We start from the raw sequence: 18,083 nt of genomic DNA, 5'->3' as shown, positions 1-18,083 counted from the left end.
GGGTGGGGAGGTAAGGAGGGTGGGGGGTAGGAGGGTGACTGAAGGTGCAGTTGGTCGAAGAGGAAGGTCTGAGACGTGCCTTAAAGGAGGCAAGGGAGGGGGGTAAGGCGAAGGGAGTGTGGGATGGAGTTCCAAAGGGTGGCTGAATGCGCAAGCTTCTGACTGCAAGGTAAGTGCGCTGAGCCGGGCCGACTGACACCTCACCTGAAGCCCATCAGAGTAAGATTTAAAATCACGTAGTTCTTCGAAAGAGCCGCAGGAAAACCGACTGTCAAAAATACAGACATTTAATAATCCAACGCACAATATCTAAGATCGTGTTTCAACCTCAAGACGAAGACCGTAAGGAATTTGGGGCCTGTGTGCTTGTCGGAGATTGCTAAACTGGCATGGATTAACGGGAAAACTCTCCATTCGTGTATTTTAGTGTATTCGGAATATAATAATCCTTGCATTTGATGCAGTGCCTTGTCACGTCTTCGAGAGGTCTCAAAGCGCTTCGCGGTTCACACTCTCTAATAACCCACAAAGAAGGTCTGTCGGTGTCGCCGTGCGAAGGTGGTAGTCTGATAGCTGGAGGCACGAGTTCTGGAAACGTTCTGACGGACTGCACTGTAGTCCAACACGGCAGACAATACAAGTTTGTTTCAAGGCATCTCCGGCCAAACTAACGGTAACATCCCTCGAGTGTAAGTCGGGCTTCAGGGTGAACTCCATACGGAGCAGCTCCCAATCCCGGGCTGAGGCACTTCTGCTTTTAAAAAACAAACTATACAAAGGGGGGAAAACAAAATAAACAACACACACAGTCCGTGCAGAGCTTCTTCGTTTCCCTTGGGAACAATTGCTCTCTGGAGCCACTGCGGTGAACGAACAAGACCTCAAATGTCTCCTACAATAAATGCAGAGGCTTTCCTGTTGCTGTTGGTTGGGGAGTCTGAAGAGTGGGCCTGCGCTCTCTCTCCTCCCTCCCTCCCTCCCTCTCTCTTGCTCTCAGGCCAGCCCGGAGTTTTCGGGGTTAACCGTCTCGTCTCCGCTCTCGGGTTTGGCTCCTGGCGATGTGTACAGGAAGTTGCAGCAGATGTAGAGCGGGAAGATAAGGAGTCTGCTGTCCAGATTCAACACGATCTGTTCCTTTGTGTCCAACACGAGTCGGGGGGAAAGACATGCGTCAAAGGAAAAAGGCGCACAGTACAATTACGCCCACAAAAACACACAGTCACTACACTTTACAGTGTATCCTGTGAAGCGCTTTGAGACATCTCAAAGACGTGATGAGGTTCCGGGTCAAGTGCCATTATTATTATTATTAATGATAGAATCGTAGAATCTTACAGCACAGAAGGAGGCCATTTGGCCCATCGTACCTGTGCTGCTGACTCTTTGGAAGAGCTGCCAACTAGTCCCACTCCCCCACTCTTACCCCAACCCCTCCCCACTCCCCCACTCTACCCCAACCCTCCCACTCCCCCACTCTTACCCCAACCCCTCCCCACTCCCCCACTCTTACCCCAACCCCTCCCCACTCCCCCACTCTTACCCCAACCCCTCCCCACTCCCCCACTCTTACCCCAACCCCTCCCCACTCCCCCACTCTTACCCCAACCCCTCCCCACTCCCCCACTCTTACCCCAACCCTCCCACTCCCCCACTCTTACCCCAACCCCTCCCCACTCCCCCACTCTTACCCCAACTAGTCCCACTCCCCCACTCTTACCCCAACTCCTCCCCACTCACCCACTCTTACCCCAACTAGTCCCACTACACCCCCACTCTTACCCCAACTAGTCCCACTCCCCTGCTCTTACCCCAACTAGTCCCCACTCCCCCCGCTCTTACCCCAACTAGTCCCACTCCCCCCACTCTTACCCCAACTAATCCCCACTCCCCCTGCTCTTATCCCAACTAGTCCCACTCCACCGCTCTTACCCCAACTAGCCCACTCCCTCACTCTTACTCCAACTAGTCCCACTCCCCCACTCTTACCCCAACTAGTCCCACTCCCCCGCTCTTACCCCAACTAGTCCCACTCCCCCATTCTTACACCAACTAGTCCTACTCCCTCCGCTCTTACCTCAACTAGTCCCACTCCCCCACTCTTACCCCAACTAGTCCCACTCCCCCACTCTTACCCCAACTAGTCCCACTCCCCCGCTCTTACACCAGCTAGTTCCACTCCCCCATTCTTACCCCAACTAGTCTACTCCCTCCGCTCTTACCTCAACTAGTCCCACTCCCCCACTCTTACCCCAACTAGTCCCACTCCCCCCGCTCTTACCCCAACTAGTCCCACTCCCCCATTCTTACACCAACTAGTCCTACTCCCTCCGCTCTTACCTCAACTAGTCCCACTCCCCCGCTCTTACCCCAACTAGTCCTACACATTTTTCCTTTTTAAGTACCAATTCCCTAATAATAATAATAATCCTTGCATTTGACGCAGCGCCTTATCACGTCTTTGAGAGTCTCAAAACGCTTCACAGAAGATACCGTAAAGTGTAGTGACTGTATAGTTTGTGGGCTGATACCCAGACAGAAAATGTTTATTCCAAATTTTCTCTTAAATTCGTTTCATTCCACCTACAACTGAAATACATTAATTTCGAGACTTAAGCGATAAGATGCTGGCATAAACAGGTTTAATGTGTCAGCTCAACAAAGCAGCTCACCCCACTCCCCCGCTCTTGCCCCATAGCCCTGTAATTTTTTCCTTTCAAGACCCTATACAATTCCCTTTTGAAAGTTATTTTAAAATCTACTCCCACCCGCCTTTCAGGCCGTGCATTCCAGATCCTAACAACTCTGTGTAAAAAATCTCTGGTTCTTTTGCCAATTATCTTCAATCTGTGTCCTCTGATCATCGACCCACCAGCAAATGGAAACGGTTTCTCGCTCTATCTGCTCATAACATTAGATCAAGTCCTGTCTGTGCCTGTTCAGGTGAACATTAGAAATCCCATGACACTGTTGGGAGGAGAGCAGGGTGTTTTCTCCCTGTGCCCTGAACAAAACTACTCCAGTTTAAAGAGCGTATTCATTTCACAAATATTTCGAGGTTTTGCTGGTACAAGTGTGTATTTTATTTGCCTACCAAAACAGTCACCACTCTTGACTTTAACTCGTGTATCTCAACCACATTACTGAACACAAATATTATGATAACAATAATAATCCTTGCATTTGACGTAGCGCCTTATCACGTCTTTGGGACGTCTCAAAGCGCTTCACGGAATATACTGTAGAGTGAATGTTTTGTGGGCGAAACCAACTGCGCACAGCAGCATTCCACAAACAGTTGTGGATTGAGGTATCCATTTAATATTATTTTTTTGAAGGGATTATTATCTCTGGAAAAGTGATCCGACAATCGACTAACAACCAGGTTCCTACTGACTGCTGCTAAACAGAGGCGTGTGTGTGAGCAGTAAAGAAACTTGTCTAACATTTCACCCTGACCCACCCGGGAATCAAACCCAGGTCCTCTCACTTGCGAGGCGAGGGCTCTAACCACTGAAATACGGACTCCCCAAAACATAACATTGCCAATTGAAAGCTCCAGTGGGGGTGTGAGTAGCAACACACACACGACAAGGGAAAGCGCTGGGGAAAGTGATTAGACTGCTCCAGTATTATTATTATTATTATTGAAAATAAAACAAATTCCACTCTCCAACTCTCTCTCTCCCCATGTGCCCTAATGTCATTACTGCTCAGGTGCTGATCGAGTTCCCTTTGAACCATTCTATTGACCCAGCATCAAAAGCCACTCGTGCAAATCAATTCCAAACCCTTACAGTGACTGAAGAGCATCCTTCTAACCTCTCACCTGATTCCTCGGCTAGCAATCCCTTGCATGTGTGTGTGTGAAACGCTGACAGATCAGCCTTGTCTAAGTCAGACACATTCATCTGAATAATCACAGAGCTCCTTAATGCCGGCCACAATAGATCTCCCTCGTGATTAACATCACAACCTTTTTCTCAAGATATCCAGTTACTTCCCATGACTGTACCTGATCTTTCTCCAATGACAGAACCTGGTAACCAGCTGTCCGACTACAGACGACTTTCCCATTGCTGTCAAAAGATGCCAGTCTTAATCTGCGAGAGATAATGTTCACATTGAGCAAGGCCACAGATAATGATGATTCAACAAGTGTTTTTAAGCCCTCGGTACCCATTGTGCAACGTACAATGCCTCGCTTTGTTTTCTGTAAGATCTGTGTTGTTTCACAGTTGCCAGTCTGGCTTAGTTACAAGAATCCCTTACCTCTGGGTTACAAGGCTGTGGGTTCAAGCCCCACATCAGGGACTTGATTGAGCTCACACTAACTGTCCCCAGATCTTCCTGTATGTTATTTATGCTCTTGTCGTACGCACCTGCTCAAATTTCCATGATATTATGCCCTGCGTTAATGTCAACTGCAAATAATAATTTGTTTGAGTAAACCAAGGCTGGAAGTGACAAAGGTGTGAAGGAGAAGAATTATTGCATCAACAACAACTTGCACTTATATAGCGCCCTCCACGCAGGGTGGTGTCTCAGGGGTTGTGCCTCCTCAGCTCATCACAGCCGGGGGCGAGAGAAAGCGATGGACAGATGCAATACAAACAGTATGGAGGTAAACATCCACACAAACTGCCTGGCAACATCTTCCTCTTCATGCCCACCGACTCACTACATCTCCCCCCGCTCGCCCACCTGCACCCCTTACTCTCTCTCAAATTGTTCTGTGATGGTAAGGGGCTCCTCTTACCTGTAGGCGATGTTTCTGTGGGGCAGTAAGCTGACTGCTCCGTTGCAGGGCTGGCTGAGCGTGTTCCTCTTGAATATGATAAAGCGATTGGTATAAGTCACCAGCAGGTCAAACCCAAAGCTGAAGCCTGTCCAACGCCAGCAATACTGGGGGGAGAAACACCAGCCAATTACTGCAGTGCCTTGCCTTGTATCATCATCATCATCATCATCATATTGCCCACAAAACACAGTCACTCCACTTTATCCTGCAAAGAGCTTGGTGACGTCTCGAAGACGTAATGAGGCGCTGTGTCAAACCCAAAGATTATTATTATTATTTGTTCTAAGACAATGAACTAAGGGCAAAGACTGGGAGGAATTTGGAGTCTTATGTCCTCCAACAATTTGCAGCAATCAGCCCAACATCACTGTCTGAGCTTCCAATGCCCGACAGACAACATCGCCCTCCAGTGACAGGAAGTGGCATTACATCCCCACCGCACATATACAGTCTGGTTCAACAACACATGACATTTACACAGCGCCTTTCACATCAGGAGAGTGTTCCAAGGCACTGGACAGTCAGGGAACTGCATCGAGCTGGGGACTGGGAACAGGATGGAGTGGAGGACAGGGAGCGTGGGGGGTAGGAGGGTGACCGAAAGCTCGGTTGGTTGAAGAGGAGGGTCTTGAGAGGAGGGTCTTGAGATGGGTCTTGAAGGAGGCGAGGGAGGGGGCGAGGCGGAGGGACTGTGGGATGGAGTTCCAGAGGGTGAGGGCAGAGAGGCTGAAGGCCCGGCCGCCAATGATGGGGCGAACGAGGCGGGTAACGTGCAGGCTGGAGCCGCTGAGCGGAGGGAGCGGACAGGTTGGTAGGAGGTTAGGAAATCACGGAGGTCGTGGGGAGCAAGGCCAAGGAGGGCTTTGAAAGTGAGGACCAGGGTCTTGAACTGTATCCTCTGAGTGATGGGGAGCCAGTGGAATCGGACGAGTCTGCAGATCCTCTCCCCCGCCATCCCCCCTCCCCTCGGGTCCGTCTCCTCAAATACACCACACACATTCCAGGAACTCCTCACCAAACTCCAGATCAGCAAAACGCTGACCAAACAGTCAGAATATTGGCCCTAGAATGCGTAATGATGAATAATTTTGACAGCAAATGGCAGACTCACATCTCCGTCCTTGCCCAGCTTCCTCCCACACCGCATGCTGTGCATTTCGAAATCCTCCTTGTTGATTTCCTTCGGGCTGGAGTGGTAGAATTGAAGGCCATTAAAAAAAAACGACTTCGTTGTGCGGAACCCCAGGGAAGTTAGGGGTGTTATTTTTTTGTGGTCAGCCGGGTGTGTCTGACATAACCAGAAGGAAACCCATCACGATTGCTTAAGAGCTCCAAACCAAGCTGAGAATTCCCCACAGCCCACCTACACATGGAAATCCCAGCGATAGACTGTTGGAATGGAATGCGCTCTCTCTCTCTCTCTCTCTCTCTCTCCCTGGAAGGACGCCTTCTGCTTACCTAATTCTGGACAGTATTAGGCGCAGGTTGGCAAGAGCCAAGGCTTGGGGGGAGCCCAGAGTGTTAGAATATGCTTACTTAAAGGAACTAAGGTTGTGCGCAAAGTAAAAGACAACTGCTTGCAAAGCTGAAAGTGTAGTCGCAAACTACGTGTTACTGGAGGTCAGTATGAATAGCTTAAACCAGCTGGAAGAGGCCGGTACCGGATAGCCGAGGGGCTGTGGGGGAAGACACGAGATAAACCAGGATTGGGGTAAAAAGGTCAATAATCAGACTAGAAGGGCTGTGATTTGTCACACCATTGAATCCATGTTTTACATGAACGGAACAAACTGAGATCAGTTTAGGTATAAGATAGAGCTTTGCAAGGATTCTGGGCAGTGGCCAAAGGAGTTAGAGAGAGATGGGAAATTAAGTTGCTGCAAGGAACTGCCCACAAGTGTAACAGGATCCTCTGAATTGGTAAATATGCCTTTAATTCTGTAATTGTTTGTATTTCAACTATTGTTTCATAAATTCTGTTGCACCAATTTGGATTGATGGGTCATATTTCGAACTCAGGGATCGGAAATCCGAATAAGAGTGTGCGCCATGAGTCAACCCAGCTAAACCGGACAGCTTGCTATTGATATCGCTGTCTGGCCAAGCTTTCCCACTGCTTGTCCGTTAGGGCTTTGGATTGCAGTGTTAACTGGAGCTGAGAGGGTTTGAGCCCTCACCAGGTGGATGGTAGGTACCAGGTTGAGTACCTGTACAAGGAGCATGTGGCAGGGTAAAGTTTTGATGTTTTACTCGGGAAATGTGCATTGTTTCAATGCTGTGACGCTTGTCTCTCTGCCTCACTGCTCAAACGCGGTGTCAGAGGAGTGCAAGCCCAGACTCGACTCCGCACAATCAACCTTCACCTGGAGAGTGTTCCGCTTTGTTTACGGTGATAAACACAACGACCAAGTCCTCTCACTAACTGCCAGAAATACGTAGGCAAAACAAGAGGCTGTTTGCTGGCAGTGTTACTGATGCCGGCTGAAAGCAAGCACAACAGTCATTTTCAACAATAATAATAATAATAATAATCCTTGCATTTGATATAGCGCTTTTCACGTCGGGAGGACGTCCCAAAGCGCTTCACAGAACACACTGTAAAGTGAATTGACTGTACATTTTGTGGGCGAACGCGGCAGCCAATTGCGCACAGCAATGTCCCACAAACAGTCGTAGATTGAAAATGACCAATTTATTATTGTTTTTGGTTTTGGAGGGATTATTATTAGGCGCGTGGAGTAATAATCTGTTTGATACAGCGCCACATCATGGCATTGAGACGTCTCAAAGTGCTTCACAGAATACATTGTAAAGTGTAGTGACTGTGTATTTTTTGTCACAAGCGTGTCATTGTGTTTAAACCGGGGCCCATTCGAGAACTCAGCGATTGCCAATTAAGGATAGACGGAGAAACCGTTCAAAAAAATAAATAATAATAAATTGGTCGCCTCAATCCACGGCTGTTTGTGAGACGCTGCTGTTTGTCATGACCCAACTGTGCAGCGCCTTGGGACGTCCTCCTGACGTGAAAGGCGCTTTATAAATGGAATCTTGTTGTTGTTGCTGCTGTGCGCAATCGGCTGCCGCGATTCTCCCACAAAATATACAGTCAATCCACTTTAGTGTATCCTGTGAAGCACTTTGAGACGTCTCGAAGATGTGATGAAGCGCTGTGTCAAATGCCAGGATTATTATTATTATAACACAAGTACCTACCCCAAGTCATTGTCCTGTTCTGTCCTCAGCATCGCAAACCACTGTTGTTTGTACACCGAACACAGCCAATCTAGGAGACAGAGACATAGAGACATAGACCACATTATTGCAACAAGCACACGGAGCATTCTACATCACCTTCTCACCTCGGTCACTGACTTGCTCCCACCCTACCTCTCCCACCTCCTAACCCTGTATCAGTCTGTCCGCTCCCTCCGCTCGGCGGACACCGGCTGCTTCAAGTTTTCCCGCACTTCCCGCCCCACCCTCTGGATCTCACGCCCTCTTTTGCCTCCTTCAAGTCCCATCTAAAGACGTTCCTCTTCGACCGGGACTTCGACCACCTTCCCACCCCCACTGCTGCCCTGTCCTCCACCCCTCCTGACCCCAACTCCCAGCTCGGGTCCCAAAAAAGCCCCGACTGTCCAGCGCCCTGGGAGGTGAAGGGAGGGCACTAATCTGTTGTTGTTGTTGTATTGACCAATGTGAAGCTCTGAATGTGGATGATGGCATGGGGTCACTGCAGTGTGTCAAATCCCCAGGTACCTACCTGAGCAAATAATCCTGTCCCGTTCAATGATTTTAGCAGAGGTCAGATCATTGATGACGTACTGCAATCGAATATGCTTGAAGACCGTAGCGTAGGGCTGCCCTTGTTCTGTGTCCAGGAAACTGCCACAGCTGTAGGTGTCTGTGAGTGTACAAGAGAAAGCCAACAGCTCCACCATTACTCCTCTCCAGCACCGCAAATAATTAGGATAATTATCCTTGCATTTGATACAGCACCTTATCAGGTCTTCGAGACGTCTCAAAGCGCTTCACGGGATATACTGTCGAGTGAATTGACCGTATAGTATATTGTGTGGGTGAAACGCGGCAGCCATTTGCGCACAGCAGTATCCCACAAACAGCTGTGCAGTGAGTGACCGATTTTATTTGGGGGGTTTGTTGCCCAGGACACCAGGAGAGAGAGGAACTGTTCTTTCTGAATAATGTTGTGTGACATCTTTAACGTCCACCTGAACAGGCAGACGGGACTTTGGTTTAAGCCTCACCCGAACGGCACGGTCTCTGACAATCCAACACCCACTTCCCAGCGCTGAGGTGGAGCATCAGCTTAGATTGTGTGAGCCTGACGTGGGGGCTTGAACCCACAACCTTCTGACTCGGAGGAGAGAGAGAGAGAGAGCGCGAGTGCCAGGATGGCACACTTGACTCATATGGAGAAATATACAGTGCAGAAGTTTAATGAAGGAATGTATCTTTCTGAGCTATAACACTCTGCAATTCTCTCTCCTGGTGGCTGAGAGAAAGAGCCAAATCACAGCAAGTGACACAATACAAGATTATATTTGTAAAGCGCCAAGGTGCTGTCCCACAGACAGCCATGGAGGGAGGGAGTGGTTTTATTTGGGGGATTTGTTTGCGGAACATTGCCTTGGAAGTCCTCTCGAAATGAAAGACAATACACCTTATATACCACAGCAAGTACTGCACCTCAAAGCTACAGTTTGCTTTATTACTGATGGACCATTAATCTGCACAGAACACTCTATTCCACTGATAAAAAGAACTATGTCACCGTAACTATGGTCTCACCCTTTCAGCTATCTAATTCCCTGTCAAAATATTATGTGATGTGGTTTCAGCTTCAACAATGTTTTGTGGCAGAGAATTCCACATTCTCACATTAGCTCAGTGGTTAGAGCCCTCGCCTCGCAAGCGAGAGGATCCGGGTTCAATTCCGGGCGGGTCAGGGTGAAACGTGGGGCAAGTTTCCTTACTCCACACCCACGGCTCTGTTTACCAGCAGTCAGTAGGAACCCGCTTGTTAGTCGATTAGCGGGTGGCTTTTCCGGGGGTAATACTCCCTCCAAGAAGAAAAAAAGATTAATTTGGTCACTCAATCCACGACGTGTTTGTATGGACTCTGCCGTGCGCAATTGGCTGCAGAACCGCATTAATCTACACCACCACAGCCAGTGATTTCCGTGAGCAGTGAGTAAAGACAGCTCACCCTTCCTGCATTTGGTGAACCAGGCATCTGCATCTGTCAACAGCTGCTTCAGAGACCCATTCCAGGATGGCACAAGCTGCAGGAACATCCACTGAGAAAACAGGGAGGGTTAGCTCAAACAGAACCTGCAATCGAGTAGAGCTCTTTACTCTAACCCCATTCCCTGCTCTCTCTCTCTCTCCATCGTGTCTGTGCTGGGGCTCGCTCCCCCACTGGAACTCTCTACTTAACCGAGTCCTGTAGCTCAGTGGTTAGAGCACTCGCTTTGCAAGTGAGAGACCTGAGTTCAATTCCAGGCAGAGGGCGAAACCTTGGGCAAGTTTCCTTACTCCACACAGAGCCTAATAATAATCCCTCCAAAACCAAAAACAATAATAAATTGCTCATTTTCAATCTACGACTGTTTGTGGGACATTGCTGTGCGCAATTGGCTGCCGCGTTCGCCCACAAATATACAGTCAATTCACTTTACAGTGTGTTCTGTGAAGCGCTTTGGGACGTCCTCCCGATGTGAAAAGCGCTATATCAAATGCAAGGATTATTAGTATTATTATTATTCCCTGCTCTCTCTCTCTCTCCATCGTGTCTGTGCTGGGGCTCGCTCCCCCACTTGTGTTCTAACCCCATTTCCTGGTCTCTCTCGCGCTCTCCCTCTCTCTCTCTCTCCCCCTCCCTCTCTAATCCTATTATCACCCCTTTCACGCGTTGGAGCTTCAGATTGACAGCAGCAAAACATCAGTGAAATACAAATACCTTCTTCAGAGCCGTGTACACATCCATCTCGACTTGCATCACAAACAAGTCTGGGGAACTGATCAGCTTCTCCATTAAGCCTATGCTGGACCAAAACAATGACAGAATATGTTGAGTAGCTGCTGATAAACCAATTGTAGTTAACAAATATTTCCAGACTCTATTGATATTTTTGGTGATCAAAGCTACACACATTGTGAATGCCACAGTAACCGATCAACAACAACATACCTATCAGGAAAGGCTGAACATGCCTGGACTCTTTTCACTTGAAAAGAGGAGGGTAAGGGGTGACCTGATAGAGGTCTTTAAAATGATGAAAGGTTTTGATAGGGTCGATGTTTCCGCTTGTGGTGGAGACCAAAACCAGTGGCCAGATCAAATAGGGAAGTAAGAAGACATTTCTTCCCACAGAGAGTAGTGGGAATGTGGAATTTGCGACCACAAGGGATTGTGGAGGCAAATAACACAGATGTATTTAAGGGGTAGCTGGAGAGGTACATGAGGGAGAAAGGAATAGAAGGTTATGCTTGAAGGCTTAGTTGAGGAAAGGCAGGAAGAGGATCATGTGGAGCATAAACACCGGCACAGACCAGTTGGGCCGAATGGCCTGTTTCTGTGCTGTATATTCTAACGGATTCTAATGTTTTTAACACATGACATTTACACAGCGCCTTTCACGTCACGAGTCAGGGATACCCACCTGAGCTTGGGGTTGGGATCAGGAGGGGTAGAGGGCGGGGATGGGTAAGGGTCGGGTGATGACCAAAGGCATTTAATGGGGATTTCAGCAGCAATCATGTTAGCATGCAACAGGATTCAGTTCTGTTCTGCCAGACAATCCAGGAAAAGGATTCTCTGTTATTGTCAATTACCTCAGTTCCTTTAAGAGTTCGACGCTTTGGTGAGTCATTAAGTTGTTCAGAAGCCATTCAAGGCATCTGAAATAAAAGAGAAAAGACATTAGATACATGGAGTCTTGTAGCTCGGTGGTTAGAGCACTCGCCTTGCAAGCAAGAGGACCTGGGTTCAATTCCCAGCAGGGCAAAACCTTAGGCAAGTTTCCTTACTCCTCTCTGTTTACCCAGCAATAAGTAGGAACCTGGTTGTTAGTCGAATGTCGGATCGCTTTCCGGGTTAATAATCAAAAAAAATTGGTTACTGAACCCACGGCTGTTGTGAGACGCTGCTGTGCACAATTGGCTGTCGGCTTTCACCCACAAAATACACATACGACAACTTGTATTTATATAGCGCCCCTCACGCCGGGCTGCGTCCCAGAGCGCTTGATTTCACACAGGCAGTTCACTTTACAGTGTATCCTGTGAAGCGCTTTGAGACGTCTCGAAGACGCGATAAGGCTCTGGTCAAATGCCAGGATTATTATTATTATTATTATTATTATCCCTGCTGGGGATAATAATACTTTACACCAGTGGTGTAAAGAGCAATCCGATTTACTGTATAAAAGCAATGTGACTGAAGAGGACGAGCAGAAAAGCCAATTTGACCACTTACTTTTGCTTGACTGAATCCAGCCCATAGGTACCGGCTGCTGTGTAGAAGCCACAGACTGTTTTTGAACTGATTGTCTCCTTCATGGTCTCTCCGCATTGTAGAATCAAACCATCCTTCAGCAATTAAACAGGAGGAAAGGCAGGGAGTGTGAGTGAAAATGCAGGGCACAGGAGGTGTCATCCGTTGCTATCTAAAGCACTGAACTCATCAATACTGTCACAACAACAACTTGTTACACAGCCCCCCACCCCCCCGCCCCTCCCCCACGCAGGGCAGCGTCGCAGAGTGCTTGGCAGTGGCGGAGCTGAACTCCGAGCCGGGGGAAAGCGGGGGGAGGTGACCGTAGGCTCGGATAGGGAGGTTTTCAGGCGCGACATGAAGATGGGGAAGGAGGGAGGGATAGAGGGAGAGAGTGACAAGAGTTTCGGGGCGATATTGGCTGAAAGCGTGGGCGCCAATGGTGGAACGGTGGGGGAGGGGAGGGCACACCGGACATGAACAACACACATGCGAGGGCTCTAGCGGCTGGCGCTACACTACAGGACTCCCAAGTTGTCGCCATGGTCTGTATTGGCTGGTTTGTGTGGCACTCACCAGCTGAAGCATGCAGGCCGCTGCCAGGATAGTCACCACCCGACTGGGCTGGATCAGCACGTCGTCCCGGTACAAGGAGCCGAAAGCCACCTGCAGTGCTGTGAGGAACAACAATGGAATAAGTCTCTCGTCAAGTCACAAATGCCTCGGTCAGGGGGAAACCTGAACAGAAAAGAATAATAATCTCTGCGTGACACAGCGCCTTATCACGTCTTTGAGGCATCTCAAAGTGCTTCACAGACTATACTGTAAAGTGTAGTGACTGTATGTTTTGTGGGCCAAACGCGGCAGCTAATCGCGCACAGCAGCGTCCCACAAACAGCTGTGGATTGACTGAACACANTTTTTTTCTTTTGAAGGGATTATTAGCCCTGGAAAAGCGATCCGCCTATCGACTAACAACCGGGTTCCTACTGACTGCTGGTAAACAGCATGGAAACCTCAGATTAGTTTGGATACTCTTAAATATGGTGAGCTTGCGCAGGTGTCAGACACCCGGCTGGTCAAAAATAAACACTACGTTAAAAGAGAACTGGCAATAAAAGCTTACCTTCAGTGTCGATGTTCTGATCTGGGATCTCCAGCTCTATGTAGTTCATATTGGACTCCTTCCACGATCCACTGAACATACTTGAAAAGTAACCAGACTGTAAAACACAAAAGATACAAATCAAATGGCTGAACAGCATGCCTGATTTCTTTGACAAACTATTTCCTCTGGTGGATGGGGGAATCCAGAACAAGGGGTGGGGTGTATCAGCTTAAAACTAGAGCCAGGCCGTATAGGAGTGAAATCGGGAGAAATTAGATTTGGCATTTATCAAGCGTACACAGCAGTGATTGAGAATACATTACAAGCATCAAGGTATCATTCATTTCAGCACACAGCAGCAATATACCTACGGTTTTGTGGTTAGAGCACTCAGTCGCAAGCGAGAGGACCTGGGTTCAATTCCTGAGCAGGTCAGGGTAAAGCGATGGGCAAGTTTCCTTACTCCACACACTCAAACACACACCTCTCTTTACCAGCAGTCAGTAGGAACCCGGTTGTCAGTTGATTGTCAGATCACTTTTCCGGGGATAAAAATCAAAAAAAAAATTGGATCACTCAATCCATGACTGTGCAATTGGCAGCCATTTTCCCCCAATAAAATATACTGTCAATTCACTTCACAGTGTATCCTGTGAAGCGCTTTGAGACGTCTCGAAAACGTGATAAGGCGCTGTATCAAATGCCAGGACTATTATAACATCTCAAAACGCTTCATAGGGAGTTACTGTCCCTGACTTACGTTCTCTGATGCGGCGACTGATATTTACTCAGTTTTACAAGTATTTAGTTTGGAAAGACACAATTTCCGCAGTAAGATATTTTATTAAGGATTCCAGAAACTTGAATCCTTGTTCCTGTTTTTTTGCTGTTGCTACATCAAACACAAGGATTATTTTTATCATTATTGTCATCTGTTCCTATTAATTTCCATGAATTAGTTTGTTTTGACCTTTCATGTTCCTTGTTTCATCACTCCTGCGTTCATCACGTTCCTTTTATCTAAAGATACTGATCTTAAAAACTTTCTGTTCTCTGTTTTTAGAGTTATGAAACTTTTTTTTATGTTCAACTGAGGGGCATAAACCTCATGTTTCTTCTTGCTAAGGAAGTTACTAACTCTGGTGCTCAAACAACCAAGCCTCTTACAAAACAGCCTCTAAACTGTCCCTCCATAATTATCATTCAATTTTGTGAAACTCTTTGTGATGCTCATCCTGCCCGGATGAAAGTGCTACTGTATATAAGTAATAATAATAATAATAATAATCCTGGCATTTGATATAGCGCCGTATCACGTCTTTGAGACTTCTCAAAACGCTTCACAGGATATATTGTAAAGTGTAGTGACTGTGTGTTTTGCAGGCAAAACACAGCAGCCAATTGAGCACAGGAGTGTCCCACAAAAGATGTGGATTGAGTGACCGATTTATTCTTTTTTTAAGGATTTATTACTCCGGTAATAATTATTATCCCCGGAAAAGTGATCCACCGATTGACTAACAATCGGGTTCCTACTTACTGCTCAGTAAACAGAGGCATGTGGACAAAGGAAACTTGCCCAACATTTCGCCCCGCTGGGAATCGAACCCAGGTCTCTCACTTGCGAGGCAAATGCTCTAACCACTGAGCTACTAGAAGGGGAGAAAAGAAGGGGAAGAAAGCCATAACAGTCACTTAATGAAGTTTATTGACAAATCGAGCTGGGTTTATTTTTCTGCTCTGCATCTCGTGTGAGGGGGAGAGAGGAAGGGTGTGTGTGTTCTACAATGGAATGGAAATTCCTAGAACTTTAAGGAGGTTGGTTATTTTCAGTCGCTTTGTTGACTGGGTGGAAAGGGATTTTAAAAGCCTGTGCCAATGAAAACACAGCAGCTGCCTACACCTCTGTCTTTAAAGTTGTAACTAGCAGCTGCAACCACGACAATCATGTTGTACAATACAAGGCTATTCATTTCAGCGTTCTCAGCAGACTATCAGACATCAAGAGGGCTACCAAATGATGGTCAAACACTCGGATGTGTATTTTTAAGTCACATTAAAAAAAAACTGGTGCATCTGCTTACGGCTAAGGTCAAACCACTGCCAGGAACTTTGCCTTGAAGGTTGGAAAACGAGCTGTGTGTGATTTCCTTCAGTCTGGAAAATTACACAGCAGAGACTCGCAGTAATTGATCTCCACTGTTGGGACAGGATTTTATTTAACCAATCCTTTTCATCATCCTGCTGTGCCCTTTTTAGGCTCAGTAATTAAATCAGAATCCTATAGCATTTGAACTGTCGCTTGGTCTGAGAATAGCAACATCTATTTCTGCATTATCTACAATTCCGCCTTTTAATTTAGCCGCATTCCAATGATCTGGGCCAGTTGCATGTTCATAAGATTCAGGATTCAGGATTCCTCCTCCCCTAGCAGAAAACAAGCTTGCTATATTTTTGCAAGGTTTCTGGTCCACGGAAGGTATTTTCTATGCACTGATGAAAAGAAAAGCACTTGCATTTTTTTACGTTGGAATATCTTAAAATGCTTTATTCTGAGGTCAGGCCTTCAGCCTCTCTGCCCCCACCCTTTGGAACTCACAGTCCCTTCGAGTCGCTCCCTCCCTCGCCTCCTTCAAGGCACGTCTCAGGACCCTTCCCTTCAACCGCGTTCAGTCACCCTCCCCACCTCCAATCCCTTCTGATCCGAACACCCAGCTCGGGTTCCAATCCCTCCCTGACTGTCCAGTGCCTTGGGACGTCCTCCCGATGTGAAAGTAATTTGTTGTTGTTGTTACAGTGATTATTATCTAATGTAGTGATTCTTTTCACAAGCAAACACAGCAGCCACTTCCCACAGAGCAAGATCCCATAAACCACCACGAGATGAATGGCCAGTTAATTTGGAAAATTATTGGATCTTTTATGAATAATTTGATAAGGTGGACGTTTTAGGCTGTTTCCACTTGTAGGTGAGTCTGAAATGAGGGAAAAAAATATTGGGTCTGACCAGGTGAATATAGTCTCATTGGTCTCATCTGTTGCTGCGATATCGATCCTCTCCACCTTTTGACGGATCTTAATTGGAAAACAGGAGGTGCGGAGCCCTACCTGACACAGGTAGATCTTGTGTAGGTTCCATTCCTGTCCCAGAGCGCAAATGGTGATGTCGCTGTTCTCTCCGGCGAGGAAAAGGGTCTGGTAAATGTACTTGGATGTGCTCTTCAGCTTCTTTCTGGAACAACAATAAAAAAGGAACTGTTCAGAACAGGTGTAGGGTTAGGGTTGGGGTCAGCAAACTTGGCTTCATGTCCTGCCAGCTTTGGGAGTGGTCTGTAGACTGAGGGGGGGCTAAGAGTTCAATCAATCAATTGCACAACTAACATTAGAGTTTCAGATCACAACAGTTTGCGCTCTTCACGTGGGGTAGCGTCCCAGAGCCCTCAACAGTGGCGGAGTCTGACCCCGAGCCAGAGGAGAGGGAGGGGGCGAGGCGGAGGGATTGAGGGGGAGAGTGACAGGGTTTCAGGAAGTTGTGGCTGAAAGCACGGAGAGGGGACGAGGGCCGAGGCCGGAGTCAGCCGAGCTCACTCAAAGCAAACTGTGGGCTCACAAAATTTTGGGCTCAGACTCCCTGACATGGGGGAAGAGGGGGCTTGAACCCACAACCTCCTGACCCTGGAGGTGAGAGAACGAGGGGGTGAGCCCCAAACAGTTTCCTAACAACAGTCCATCTGGAATGGGGAGCAGCCAGACAGGGTGGGGGGGTGGGAGGGGGGGGTGTCACCGACCTGCGTGGGACGCTCAGCTCCTCGGCCTCGCTCTCCGAGCACTCGCACTCCTGCTCACGCTTCCTCTTCCTCCGCTCACACTCGCACACGGGTGCTCGGGGCAGACTCAACCGGCTGCCCAGAGAGCCCATCCCCCTCCCTCCCCCTCGCCCTCCCCCTCCTCACCCCCTCGGCACCGTGTGTCAGTGTCTCGCTGTGACCGTGGATGACGGTTGTTGACAGTTTAGTGACCGTTAGCGGTTATTCGAGCGGTGCTGACGGTGGTTGACAGTTGTTTGAGCGCTGTTGGCAGTTGCTGTGGACGGTCACGTGATCGTTAGGAGGTGATGGCTATTTGCCGGTGTGTTGTGCGGTGCGGAGCGACACACAGTCCGTCACTGACCGTTAGTGACGGTTAGTTTGCTCCGGTTTATTTGACGGCTGTTAACAGTCAGGGGAGGGCGACGGTAACCCCGGGTGGGTGACGGTCACTGTGGGTGACAGTGACTGACGGTGACGGTGACTGACGGTGACGGTCACTGTGGGTGACGGTGACTGACGGTGACGGTGACTGTGGGTGACGGTGACTGACGGTGACGGTCACTGTGGGTGACGGTCACTGTGGGTGACGGTCACTGTGGGTGACGGTGACTGACGGTGACGGTCACTGTGGGTGACGGTGACTGACGGTGACGGTCACTGTGGGTGACGGTCACTGTGGGTGACGGTCACTGTGGGTGATGGTCACTGTCGGTGACGGTGACTGTCGGTGACTGTGACAGTGATTCTGGGTTACGGTGACTGTGGGTTACGGTGACTGTGGGTGACGATGAGTGACGGTGACTGTGGGTTACGGTGACGGTCAGTGACAGGAAGTGCCGGTGCTGT

The 18,083-nt window shown here is 48.3% G+C and overlaps 1 protein-coding gene across 1 annotated transcript; it reads right to left on the bottom strand.

Annotated features, from left to right (window-relative positions):
• Nucleotides 1–97: 97 nt before the first annotated feature.
• Nucleotides 98–17,388, bottom strand: gmcl1 (germ cell-less, spermatogenesis associated). Its single transcript, XM_007912052.2, has 14 exons — nt 17,217–17,388; nt 16,537–16,660; nt 13,447–13,543; nt 12,897–12,994; nt 12,303–12,415; nt 11,660–11,725; nt 10,785–10,869; nt 10,032–10,122; nt 8,565–8,705; nt 8,015–8,084; nt 5,910–5,985; nt 4,757–4,902; nt 4,013–4,100; nt 98–1,134 (listed from the first exon to the last, which is right to left on the bottom strand). Exons 1-14 carry the CDS (start codon nt 17,345–17,347, stop codon nt 994–996), a joined length of 1,467 nt encoding a protein of 488 aa, XP_007910243.2. The 5' UTR covers nt 17,348–17,388; the 3' UTR covers nt 98–993.
• Nucleotides 17,389–18,083: the final 695 nt, after the last annotated feature.

This window comes from Callorhinchus milii, unplaced genomic scaffold (assembly GCF_018977255.1).
Source record: "Callorhinchus milii isolate IMCB2004 unplaced genomic scaffold, IMCB_Cmil_1.0 Scaffold28, whole genome shotgun sequence".
Lineage (NCBI taxonomy): Eukaryota > Metazoa > Chordata > Chondrichthyes > Chimaeriformes > Callorhinchidae > Callorhinchus > Callorhinchus milii.
The sequence above is the reverse complement of the archived record's forward strand: the minus strand, read 5'-3'. Positions and strand labels throughout refer to the sequence as shown.